Raw genomic sequence first — 14,177 nt, 5'->3', positions numbered from 1 at the left:
ATATATATTGTACACAAACACACACATATATATTATATACATATATTTAAATATAAATATATATATATATATATATATATCCTAAGGCTATAGCTACAGCACCACTACAATCAATTGTCTTACAAGATCACGACTGATGCAGATTTTCTGAAGGAGGGCTAAGCAAGCTCTCTACCTGCATACAAATCTCTAATGCACTTACTATGTAAGCAAACCATTTGTTCAAGTGTTGGCCAAAGTCTTTACATTTTGAATTGCGTATGCTTTCATAAATGAACACGCTGAAAGGCCCAAACCTGTATTTCATAGTATACATGGCAATTTCAAGGACTGTCATATGGGAAGATTTGTTTCAGAAGAACAGTGCTGTCATCTTTCATGTTCTGTTTTGACTTTTCTAAAATGCTGTGATGTAAAGTGATCCTTGGTTACGCCTATTTGTAATTTTGTTTATATAGTAAGGGAGCAACCTTATGATTCTGAGAACATGTCTAATGTGGCATTTCAGTGCTAAAGAGATGCTTAAATATTCTTGTACTGGATGCTGCTGAAGCTGAAGGGTATTTCAAAGTATGTTTTTGCAGCGGCTATTATTCTACTGATTCAGTCACACTACAACTGCTTTCTAAAATTTTTGAAAGCTAATACAAAGAATTAAGTTCTTAATTCCATATTTTTCATGCAAATAACTTTTACATTACTTTAAGTACAGCAGATTTTCCCTGAACAATTTGAAAAACTTAATCATATGTTTTTGACTATCTGCTAGATATTAAGAAGGCTTAAGCCAGAAGAGGTAAAATACACTTTTCATAAAAAAATAAATAAATAAACAAACAAAAAGGTAAAATACACTTTTCATCAAAAAAATAAATAAAACAAAAAAAAAAAACAAAAATGAAAATGAAAAAAAAAACCTCTAGCAATCCCCCAGACTTTATAAAAAAATTGTTCTGGATTATTGTTTTTAACTGGTTGCTCCAATTGCTACTATTTTCCCCCATTCTCTGTGTATTCTGCTCCTCAGTAGGTCTTTGAATTGGATTTGTTGAGATAAGATCTTCTGGCTGATGGAAGTGTTAAAAATATTACTTTTATGACTTTAAATAAATTACTGATGCTAAGCTGAGTGAAGGTGTGCCTGTGGAGTAGTGATCTGATGCAAATCCATGATACTTCAGACTTGCATGTTGATTAACAACTACTTTTATGGCTGAAAGGCTCTTGAGTCAGTCTATTCTAGACACTGTGTAAACATGAATGTGAAAAATACATTCGGTTATTCATTAAAAATCTGCAATTCCATGCTCTTAAAATAAGGGCAACTTTCAAGCATCTGGCGTTGTATTGGTGCTTTTTTTGGACTCTTATTCATGTATTTGTCTCTGTTACAGTGCACATGGGAGAGACATACGACAGAATGAAAACTGAGCAGTATAGTATATTAAGCTCCTAAAGAGAACTTTTATTGTTTTTCTTTCTCTTTTCTAAGAGCTAACGCTGGGTCTGAATAATGTCAGATTTAGTGATGTCTGAATAACTGTTATGTACAAGAAAGGAAAAAAAGTTAACAGAGGGAGCTAGGGTATGATCTTGTAAGTGGTGTAGTATTTGCAGCCACATTTAGAAGGGAAGCTGAAACCACTTTTGTTGCTACTGTGTTTTGTTGTTAGGAAAAGAACAGCAAATAAAGGAAAATGTAGCACATGTAGAGAATGACAATTTGGGTCTATCAAATAAATTAATAAAAAACTGTAATTATGCTCATTAATATGCTCCCCTACTGGAAAACAAAATGTGAAAAGACCAGCCATTACATAGCTAGCACAAACAGTTTGCAATTATTTGTAGCCCTGCTCCTGTTCTATAGGGCTGTCTTCTTCAAATGCCCCCCTCCGTGACATTTCTTTTTAACAGATTGCAGCTCTTACTTCACCTATGACTAATCACCAAGGAATCATACCATTTACAATATAGCTACCTTCACTCATCACATCAGAACCTTTGTCTTGTGGAAGCATTGGGCAAAACCGTCCAACAGAATTAACTGTCTCACTATGAATATTAATGTATGTCAGTTTTAGTTTTCCAAATAACATAGGCCTTAGATATGAACATTACAAGAGAATGCATAAGGGAAGGTCAAAGAACAGCAACAATTAAATGCATCATCTGAGATCCTGCAAATATTTGCTAAAGCTAGTCTTGAGCTGCCATTTTAATACCAAATTTCATGAGTATGTAGCTGCTCTCTTCCTCTGTCATTGCAAAGTAAGAGTAGCCATTTCCTTATTAAGGTCTATTCTGCTAGCTTGGTGCCCTGAAATACAAATCCATAGTCAATTAATCTGTATTGGTTAAATCAAATAATATATATATATATATATTTTTTTCCATAAGCTTTGAAACTAGGAATGGCATCAAATTGTGCCATTTGAAAATATATTTGTAATTTTTACTGTTTCCCTTATTTGCAAAAGAATTTATGTAATTCACCAGATGAACACCTTTGTGCTAGGAAAGCCCTCTTCTTCCCTTTTGCTCCTGTGAAGAGCTTGACTCTAAAATTATTATTAAAATTATGACTAAAATTATAATACCAACTAGATAAAACATAAAATAATGACACAAAAATAATGATATGAAAAATATAAAATTATGATACCAACTAGATAAAACATAAAACAGCAAAGCACTAATAACCTCCCTGCTGGGTATTTGTGGATACGGCCAGGGAGTGAAACTGGAAGAAAAGAAAAGAGTTGTTTCAGATTCTTCTGACACAGAGAAAATTTGATGAGAAGGAACTCACTAAATTATTGAATGAGACAGGTTTCTCTCACTCTTTGCCTACTCCCAGGACCAGGCATCCCACCCCACTGTGGTTTAGTTAACATATTGCTTCTGCCAACTAATATAATTAAACTAATAGTTCAGTTAGTAGCAGACTTCCTGCAGGTAAAGACTGACATGATAGCCAATGGAGGCTGTTAGCGTTGCACAAAATAATTTTGTCTTTTATTTTAAAAACAAAACAACCAAACAAACAGAACACACAGAAAACATTTTTCAGTAAGACAAAGCAAAACAAAACCTGTAAATCATGCCAGGAACTATAGTGACAGCAACTTCTTTTGAAATGGCTGGCCTAGATTGTTTGAGCAACTCTCTGTAAATATTATTCAATGTCTTTTAACTGTAATGATGATACAGTGTTTTTCAATAAGCCCTTCATCTCAGTCCTAGCCCAGACGCAACCTGTGGTGGGTTGGAGAGGGGAAGGAGTAGAAGGGATGGAAGCAATAGAAGGAATATCTATTTTAGGTGATGGAACCTGCTGGAGATGAAAGTTAAATAGATGGTCATAGAAGCTGCAGGTGTGCATAGTAACAGATCCATAGTAAAAGACTCTCTGGAAATTGAGAGAGATTTCCTTTCTCAGGCACTCACTTTAGTACTAGACTTGGGATACATCTGTCAATTTATGAAACATGTTACCAACAGTATGCAGTCAGCCAAAGGAACATGCCTTGTAAAAGTGTGAAGCTGGAGAGGGCTAGACAAAATCCAAATGGGTTAACAAAAAAGTTGTAACACTTATTTGCTGTAAAGATTAAAGATAATAACAGTAGCATGTCCTGTTCTGTTCTCTCATCAATTTATTGTGAAATTTGTTGCTCTAAAATTTAAGCATTTGGTATCTAAAATATGTACAGAAGAGCATGTGGTTGTAAGAAAGCCATTGCTGATCAATCCACAGAACACATCTGCTACAGGCTTTACTTACAGTGAACTCCGAGACAGATGTCTTCTCACTGCTCTCTGCCTTCACTCTACTGAAAAAAAATATTGTTGCAACAGATGCTTGTATAGCTTCTGACAATTCCTGTATTAGATACAACATTAGTTTATTGCCAAAACCAGATTTACTAGCTCAGTGCTCTCCAGTAAAGGAAGTAAGTTGCTATAAAGGGAATAGCTTCAATTATTCCTGGATTCAAGACAGGAGAATGCCATGAGGTATTACACTTATGAGGGTAGTCAGAAGTCAGAGTTCTCAGAAATTCCAGTTTGGATCCCAGTTACTTTAATTTACTTTGAGGTTCTAGGAATATAAATATGTTTTGAAACTTAAAGTTTAGATGGACATTTAGAAGAGACCATTCGACCTGCTTAAAATAAAAATAAATAAATAAATAAATAAATAAATCAACTCTCTGCTTAAAATGAAAAGCAACCCTATGCAATTTGCAGTGCAGTTCACTCATTCTTTCCTTGTTCCATTTGATTAATGACAGCAATATATTTTCTCTCCTTCTGCTGGTGATTAATATTTCCCTGTGCTTCTTTGGTTTTGGTGGCAGATTGTTGGGGGAGAGATTCCATAGTAAATTGTTTCTGATATCAAGTTTTAAATAGGTTTTGCCAGCCTGCTGTTTTATGAAAAATACTTCTCAATCTCCAGTAGTCTATAATCTGGACTGTGTTTGCTTTATGTCTCTGTTGAAGAAAAGGAGAGCTTAGAAAACTCCCCTTTCAAAGGTCACTTCCATCACTATAGTTCGTAGTGCAAGGTGAAAGACAACATCTCAATTGCTTCTTCCTTTTCCAGGTTTGCACTGTAAACGTGGGGGCAGCAGGAGTAGTAGGCATGAATCTGAATCATGATTACATAGTGGCCTTTATAATCACAATGTGTTCTTCCAGGTACGTAGCTTGAGGTAAAGCCCTAATGGGTCTTTGGGCAGGGAGATAATAGCCATTGGAAGTTAGTGATGCAGATTAAAGTTTCCCGCTATATTCCCCTTGGGGAAGTACTGCCTCCAATACTGACTAGGTATAATCCATACATATATCACTGTGTGTAATGACTTGGAGCTTGATTGTGAGACAGGGTCTATTTTAAAAAGTACTTTGGACTACTGGCTACACTACTGATTCTCCTGGTGCCAGGGATGTTCCTGGACACAGGAACACAATCATCCATTCATTCCCACTGCTATAGCTGTCTGTAGATGACTTCTGGCCAAAGCTAAATCCCCCAAATATCCCTGGGCAGAGTCTAGAGTTCAGTATGAGCCAAGGAACAACAAGCAGTTCATGTGCAGCCACCCTGTTTTGGAGGATAAGAGAGTTTAATAATATGGATGGGGACTGCAGTGCACAAGTTGGCCTCCATGCTGCAGAAAAAGGTATATTCAAGGCAAATTAATCTGACTGTAGTATTTCTTACAGAATCTTTTTTTAGTGGGCTTTTAGCTTTTAAGGAATGGCTTTCAAGTCCTTGTTTCCTACTGATGGTAAACTCAACCAATGCAGTTTCTGCTCATGCATTAAGATTAATTATAAATATACTTTTGATTGTGTTTGCTTTTACTTAAAAGTTGGGAAATATATACAGAAGCATGTGCAGATGTAAAATTGATATCATTTTTCCAGTGTTGCTTCTGATGTTGCCAAGCATGGGAGACCTATGCATAGGATAATGCAGCTTTCCTTCTATATGTGATCAAACCACCAAGTGCCTGCTTTATTTGTTATCTTAAAAGAAATATTTTACATTTCACCCTCCAAAATGAAGTTGTAACTATTGAAATGAAACCTGACACTCTGCCTTATGTATAACCTTCAAGTTAGACTCTAAACAGAAAGTGTATTATTTTAGCTAGGCTGCTGAGCCCCAATCTGCACAATCCTCTTTGCACTTGACTGTAAGCTCCACCCTTTAAGCAAACACTTTGTCCGGGTTTTAAATTGAAATTTTCACTACATGAGTCTCATTAATTAAATGGCAACAGTAGCTTCAGTGAGCAACATGATTTTTCCCCTAAAGCTCTTTGTGCAAGGACCTTTTCACTCATAGTTGGTGAAGGACATTATTCTGCCTCACTGAGGGGGAAATCTGTGTGATAGACCTGAAAGGATGGCTTAGCTCTCAAATACAGTCATAACCAAGACTTACTTAAAGTAGCTTAAAAATAAATAGTTTCTCCTCATTGTCTCCATTCCTTCCAGACACGTTTTTGTCAGCTACATTTACCCAAAAGTCCCAATCCCAGGCACAGCATGATGTTTCCCTACCTTCCTCCTTCCCTTTCCATAGGCCTTTCACCCCCAGCTGTTTCTGCTGCTGCCAGCTCTGTGCAATTAACCTTAACAGGAATGCAGTTGTCCCTCTGTGGTTAATCCTGTTCAGGATTAATGAACTGTGCTTTAAAATGAGGGAGCTGCTAGGAAAAATGAGGTATAATTTTGTTAGAAAATTGTGTACTGCTAATTAATGAAGAAGGGTCATTTTAGGACTCAGCAGACTCAAGCTTAGCTGGAGAAAAAAAATCCGAAGAGCAATTATGTGAAGTTTGCTACTTTCTCTTCACTCTTGCTCTCTCTGCAGATATCTTTTGTCACCAAACGTGCTCTTTTCTGTTTTGCTCCCATCAGGTCAGCACCAAGGCATGTCACTGGGAAGCAGGGAATAGAGGCCACAGTAAAATGAGGCCACTTTTTGTAGGGCCACTTGTTTCTTCATCCTTTGTTTCTGAGCCATGAATACTGTGTATAATGTGATTTGTTTAAGTGTTAAAAAACAGGCCTAGTCAAAACAGTGAGGTCATTGCTTCTCCAGTTACAAACCAAGAAAACTCCCAGTATTTGGCTTTCATACTGATCCTGGGAAAATTTTGCAGTCCTTCTCTTTCTCAGTAATGCTTGTTCTGTATGCTTTAGGAAATGTTTGGGCAATACATTAGAAACACTAAGCCTCTCACTTTCTAGATATCAAAAGCAGTCATGATGGAGACCTAGACAAAGCAAAATAACAAGGAATGTGAGCAAGACAGTGACTAACAATCCAGGGCAGTGAAAAGAATAGAAAAAGAAAGCAGGTGGTTACCTGGTGTTTAAAAAACAAGGTTGGAAGAGGCACCTCATCAAAAATTTCCACATTGTATTCCTGTTTGGTCATACACAGGTTTGTTTATTATTTCAGAGCCCTCAACTTGTCCATTGTGGTACACTGATTAACATCTGTCCTGTAAAAATCAGTCAAATATCATGAATTCTGATATTTAGTGTTGTTTCATTGAAGGAGATCGAGGTATTGAAGTAGACAACTGTCATTCAGATTTCAGGTAGTTAGATCTTTTTTAAAAAAAAAAATAAAAGTAAGCCTTGTGTTTTAGGGTATTTAAGTCTCTAAGCCGTGCATTTGTAATTTTTTTTTTTTCTTACAGAGAAATTATGTGAATCCTTCTAAGTTCTAAAAATATACATCTGACTCTGTAAGTGAACGATATCCATGTTGGGTGGGACAGATCTATAAAACTACATTGAATCCAGGTTTTGAATGTAAAATTAAATATAACAAATGGAATTTTCATAATATGATACTGAAAAAAATCTGTACAATATATAGTAATGGGACAAATATCAATCGAAACCACAAAATATGCACAGTTGTATTATCCACATAAAAAGGAGGAGGAGCTGATACATTCAAGTCAAAGTTCCCCAAAGTGTTTTATTTAAGTGCCAGATCCAACCAATGTGCTCACACACATGCTTATGTTTAAGCACAAGAGTACAGAAAGTCAGCCAAGCACAAAATAAAGTTGATCGCAGTTATTTCTGAGATGGTACTTTGTTTATAATACACTCCACTGTTATATTTAAAGATTCAAAAGAAATGTTATCTTATCTTCTAATATAATTACCAGAGAGGACACAGAGCATGGGATTTTAAACAGACAGATGAAACCAGGGATCCAGTTCCTAGAAGGCAGGAAACTACTACATTGAGTCTGTTTTGAATGTGCCACCCATACTGGAGCAGTCTGTTACCTGATGCAGGTTTGCTACAGCAAACCAGCTGACAAAGTTTCTGCAATAGTGAGAGCTCTTATAGTATAGTGAAATACTTCATATCAAGTCCTGTGTGGCATAAGAAAGAACATGCTTTCTGGTTTTCTTTCTTTCCTTTTTTTTTTTTTTTTTTAATTAGTTTTGTTTTCCTTCCTGGACAGCAGTAAGGACCAAATGCTCAATGCTCTTATGTCAAAGACAAAGCTGAATTTAAATGAGACCAGAATGCATGAGTATGCGCTAAATCAGGCATACTTTTAAATGCATGCCACTTGAGATTGTGGAAGAAAAAATAAGCTCATAAAAAGTTGTGATTTGTTTGAAGTCGGAGCACTTTTCTCTCTGTAGGTCTATTTATGGTTTTAGGATAAGAAATTCTTATGCTTAGTAGCAGGAACTGATGAGTGATACTTTCACATAGAAGAAAAACATGAGTTGACTGTAATTTTCTGTTTCTTCAGTCTAAAGAAAATTCATGAGTCTTGTAGCTGGGATATAAAATTAATCCTGCTTACATAGAAGGACCTTAATCATACACTTGCAGTTTTCCACTTGAACTATGGTATCTGTACTACCCAAAGGAGTCAATTCTCACTGAATGCTTTTATTCTGGTTTTGCCTTCTTGTTAAAATAAATCTTTGATTTTGCCAGTGAGCAAGATTAGTTTTTAATGACTTTATTATTATTATTATTATTATTATTATTATTATTATTAATGTTTATTCCATTGCTATATTAAGACCAGGAACATAAATGGATTTGTTTTGAATCCTGAAGTGTTCCCTTTTTTTGCTGCTGGAGTCCAGTTCCATACAGTATTAGCAATCTGCTTCTATGCCAAAGCCAAGCAGTGACAGTTGCAATAATGAATATTTGCTGCAGGCCACTGGTATGAAAATAGCACAGTGCTGCAAGCCTGCGTCACCAGAAACAAATCTTCCATTTGACTGTGACTGAATTTCCAGCTCAATTTTAGATCATTTATTATTGAAATAGTTCTTAAAGCACTGTCATAATATAATGCTAAGAAACGCTGATTCAGTCTTCAAGGCATCTGTTCAAATGTCTTCCTACTGCTTTTTGTCTTTTTTTTTTTTTTCCCTTAATCCTTTATACCTTTAATGCTGTATGCTGTATTTGCAACACTGTAATACATTCAAAGATGCACAGGCTGGTTAGATTAGAAGTTCTGGTAAGAAAAGGATTTTAATTCCTTCTTTGCAAGCCTACTTGACAGCTCTTAGAATGTTTCCCCCATAATTCCTGCAGATAATTGTAAAGATTGTATGAAGAGGAGCAGCTTTGCATCTTTAAATGTGTCATGGCTTTCACATGGTGAACTTGGATGATTTTCTTGTGTGTTTTGATATCATTAATGTGTTTGCATTAATGAAATATGTATTAAATAGGTGATATTTTGGAAGGTATATGAGCAGGATATATGCTCTGAATATTGGTATTTTGGAATGATATTTACAATTTTTAGTTTAATTTTTATATACAATGCTGCTTCCACATATACATATCAAAATACCTTCAAAAGGACTATGATAATTGGTTGTATTTTCTTTTCACTTTAAGATAACTAGGTGGTTAAATAAAAGGTCAACATACATATCGAGGGTCACATATTTGAAGCAGAATAAAATCTGCAGTTACTTAAGCTTTTTAATGTATATATATTTTTATTTTATATTTTGTCCATTGCCTTGGGTTTTCCTATGTAATATAAAGAAATAATGGTCCATACTTTTCTTAAGGCATACTGACCCTTGCACCACAAAGCTGGTAATGGTGATTGATATACATATCTAATTTCCTGCAAGATTAAAATGAGCACCAACTTTGACACCAATTCCTAGTGAATATTAATGCCTTCTTTCTCTGTTCTTTTTCTCTCCCTCCCGCTGTCTGTCCACTGCCTTCCTTTTCACCAGGAAAGTACATTGGCTAGACCTGCTACTGTATAGTAGTCCCAGGAGAAACTGTAATTTTAAAAGCAGTGTTATGTACCACTGGGTGTGAGCTTTTGGTATACTTGCAGTACCTTTCAGCTCAAGGAAAGCCAATGTCAGCACAGATTTTCTGGAATGGTGAAGGAGTGACTAGGAGTGACTAGTTAAATGAGTAATTTTGTGGACAGACCTACAAAGGCTTCATTTACTCATCATTTTTCCAACAAAAGGCTTAATATTTCAAAATATTGTTTTTCTTTTGAAACATTGTTGTTAATCGGTAAAAAAAAAATAACAGAATGTTCAGCAAGATAACACCATTTCTTCTGCAGCACTATTTGATATCCTCACTACATTCAGAATATTATCACTTCCAGACTCCAACTCAGGAAAAAAAAAGTACTTTTATTAAACTTTGAGTTGGACCTTTTGCTATACATTTTAATGCCCGGCAGTATGTAGACTATTCATATCACAAACTCATCTTTTTTGGTTTTATAAATAATAATTTATCAAACCCTTTGAGAGAATATAAGAGAATATATAGAAACATTACAAAATAAATTATAGAAATTGACAAGGCTAGAAGGTTCCTCAGAGGTAACCTGCTAGCTGAAAGGGGGTCAGACCTGGGTTGTTCCTACAGATATTTCTTCAACCAGTTCTAAGTCCTTCAATATTTCAGGATCTCTGTAGGTAGGTTATTCTAAGGTTTAGAGCTTTAATATTAGAAAGAATTTCCTGATATCTAGTCTAAGTCTCTCTTGCTGTAATCCAATAGTCCTTGTCCTATTAGCAGGGATCAGGGAGAAGAGTATATTCTCTTATTTTTAGCTACCTTCTGCAGATCTGGAAAATGTTGTCAGTGTTTACCCTTCACTTTTCAGATTCATAGGTCATGTTTTCTAAACTTCTGATTTGTTTTGGCTTCCTCCCTCACAAGCTCTCTCCTGTTAGTCTGCATTTGTATTGCTGCTGAATTAACAAAGCATGTCATTGTTAATGTGGTGTTCACTGTCCCCAGACTGGATACAGGGCCGCCAGTGCTGATTAGAGGAGAAAAAAGTACTTCATAAGTCTTTCACTTCACACTTTCAATATGGCAGGAACCTTTTTCATAACACCATGGTATAAGTGATCTGTGTTCATCTTGTTATCCACTACTGAAAGCTTTTATTGGGAGGAAAAAACAAACAAACAAACAAACAAAAAAACCACTAGTACTGGGGCTAACGTTCTTCATCCTGTTTTAATAGGTTACACATCCTGTTTTAATAGGTTACATTAATCCTACCAAGTGTGGATTCCTGCAATTGTCTTTACTGGAAAGCATCTTGTTTTCTAGACTCCAATGCATTAAAATTGTTTTGAATCATGTCTCCCAGTGTGTTTGCCCTTCCTCTGAGTTTGTTACTGTCTGGTAAATTAATAGGTGTGTCCTTCATTAATGAAATTGTTGAACAGTATTAACATACCTCAGTTAGAGTGTCCCTCCTGCATCACAATACATACTGAGATCTATAATCCATAGAATAGTTAGTTTGCCTATTCTAATAGCTATTTTGCCTAATACTGCCATGCCTTTTCTCTCCCTTTATGACATGGAAATGCATGAGCATCAGTGGAGGGGACTGAATGAGGATATTCCCTTTTTCAGAGGGAGAGATCTAAGTTGAGGGCACTTGGGCTCCAAAATGAGATGGCAAGATGTCTATGAGAACTCTGTAGGGGTTTAGGCTGTCAGCTCCTTGGTGCATTCAAGACTTGGATCCTTGGCAGGGATGTAGACCCTCGGTACTTATTTGTTGGAAATCAGACTCATCTGGAAACTTGAAGAGATTGCTGGGTTAACTAACAATATTGAACATGGATATTTAGGACTTAAACAAAATGTCGTTTATATGTTATTCAAACAATAATATCATTGTGTGTTTTCTCTCTTCTGAATTTGAAAACTACAGAAAAAGCATGCGTTCTTAGATGTAAGCACTAGATTTCCAAAAAGATTCAGATATGTAACGTGCTTACAATTTTTCCAAACATATTAATGACAAAATGAAAGTCTTTTTAGTGTTTGTGTAGGTATCAGAATGTTGTATTTTTAATTACTGTTATTAGTATATATTACTAGTATGTAATATTGGATAGTAATAATGCATGGATAAATGGTGTATTCATAATTACTTTTGTTAATTTAATAATAGTTTTGGCTGACATCAAGTGAAGTATCATTTTTTTTATTATTATTTTATCAGATAACACTAATACAGTTACTTTAATTCTAGTTTTATTAGTACAGAATGTTAAAAATTTAGCTCAGCTACTCAATCAGTGTAAGTATTATGCGGCACTGTGACAGTTTATGTTTCTGAAGTGCTGCATATAAATTTTAACTACCTATTGTTCTGGTAATTTACGCAACCACTTTTAGTGAATTATCCTTCAGTCGTACAGTACAGTCTTAATGACCTGTCTTTTCAGTTTATGAATTTTGTATATACTGGGTGTTAGCAGAATGGAGGAGACAGTACATGGCATTTCGATACATGGGAGTAACCATACAAAATGCAAAGAATAAGGTCAGATTTAGTTCATTACCATTAGTCAAACTGTCACCAGCATGGTCTGGCTCTCTGTACAGTTACAGTGTTAGGATACTAGCAAGCAAACACCAAAGGTCACAACCTTCTATTTTGTTTCCTTCCATCTCATCCCTTTGCCCACAGACGTTACCACAGGGACACCAGCAATATCAACGACGACAACCTTGGAAATCCGGAAGAGCAGTGTTATGACAACTGAGATCACCTCTAAAGTGGAGAAAATCCCCACGACAGCCACTAGCAGCACCACATGTCCTTCCGTTGAGACTGAGGAAGAAAAAGCAAAAAGACTGCTGTACTGTTCACTATGCAAAGTCGCTGTCAACTCTGCCTCACAGCTGGAGGCGCACAACAGTGGTGAGATGGAGCAATGCTTGCTTTCTTCCCTTTTTTTTTTTTTTCTTCTGTCTCAAGAGCTCTGCAATTATCTTCTCCTGAATAGATTAGATCTCTTGCAGCAGGGGACAAAGAGGTGGCAGAAAGCTGGCAATTACATGGAATTCATTAACTAATAAAGAACAAAAATGACAGGCAAAGAGGCTTTCAAAAAGGGGGAAGAAAGAAAATTTATTGCACGCAAGTTACCCATTTTCTTACATTTTAGCTTTTGCAGCTTCCAGACCTTATAGAGCTAAATGACAGCTCATGCTTCATTACCTTTGGTGTTCAGAGTTTGCATACTTTTGTTTGTGCCAGCTAGCAAACTGAGAATGAATACCATTAGTTTTGTTTGAAATCTAACAAATTAAGGCTGAAAGAGTGAGTGTCAGTCAGAGTTCAATGATGAGAGTTAGAATTTTTAGGCCCATTTTGTCTGTTATTAACTTGGTAAAATTTATGGTTTTCCTTTGTTTTCATCAAATGATAGTGACTGGTGCATGAGAGGTGAATGGGTAATTGCTTACCTCTGTCTTTCTTAATTTTTAAACCTTTTTTTTGTTATTAGAGCTAGTAACATCAGTAGGTTCCAGAAGTAGACAACCATCATCCACAGTCACTATTTTAAATGTCTTATTGATTGCCTTTGTGATAAGCAGCGTTAAAAGATCTTGGAATATAACATGGAGGCAGTGACCACCTATAACAGTCCTATAGAAAAATTCCTGATTTTGGATGTCAGTGGTTACCTGACAGCAGGGTAACCACAGTTAAGAGGTAGAAAGAGACCCTCAGGATTGAAAGATAGAGACAATGCTAGTATACCTGAAGTAAAATGATAAATGGTCTTAAAAAAAAAAAAAAAAAAAAAGTTTGACAAGCCTATAGAATCTGTTTAAACTAAAAAGGAAATAATAATTTGTTGGTATTCATGAGAAACAAAGCCTAGTCAGTTTCGACTACTGTGTTTGCTGTATGCCAGATCTTCAACTGGTGACAATTCAAGTTCATAAAGCTGTACATATTTAACCTATTTAATTACCTATGAAGCTTAGACCCTAAACATTTTTGTGATCTAGATATGAGCCAAAAAATTACTGTGAATACTCAGATACAAACCTCCAAGTTTCTGCTTTCTATGCTGATAAACTGTGTGTGTAGCTGCACACATGCATGCTTAGAAAAGTGTATAACGGGATGCATATAGTGATTATCACTGGAACACTAAATCTGTACATGGCAGTAGTCCATTATCTTCACAGACTACCTGCCTGGAAGTCAACAGTGTAAGAAATTGTTTGGTCTGAATAAAGGTACAGCAATAGACACAATTGCTTTCTATCCAACCTTTATTTTAATTACCAATGCAAGTACATTTTT

The 14,177-nt window shown here is 35.7% G+C and overlaps 1 protein-coding gene across 7 annotated transcripts in view; it reads left to right on the top strand.

The window, feature by feature from the left end:
* The window catches only part of ZNF385D (zinc finger protein 385D), a 429,524-nt gene that overhangs the window by 408,392 nt on the left and 6,955 nt on the right, over positions 1–14,177 (top strand). For all 7 annotated transcript variants that reach the window (XM_035556483.2, XM_035556476.2, XM_035556479.2 and 4 more), the window contains one exon: positions 12,543–12,776. In XM_035556483.2, the coding sequence (XP_035412376.1) occupies positions 12,543–12,776 (234 nt within the window). The remainder of the gene's footprint in view (positions 1–12,542; positions 12,777–14,177) is intronic.

This window comes from Cygnus atratus, chromosome 2 (assembly GCF_013377495.2).
Source record: "Cygnus atratus isolate AKBS03 ecotype Queensland, Australia chromosome 2, CAtr_DNAZoo_HiC_assembly, whole genome shotgun sequence".
NCBI lineage: Eukaryota > Metazoa > Chordata > Aves > Anseriformes > Anatidae > Cygnus > Cygnus atratus.
The sequence above is the reverse complement of the archived record's forward strand: the minus strand, read 5'-3'. Positions and strand labels throughout refer to the sequence as shown.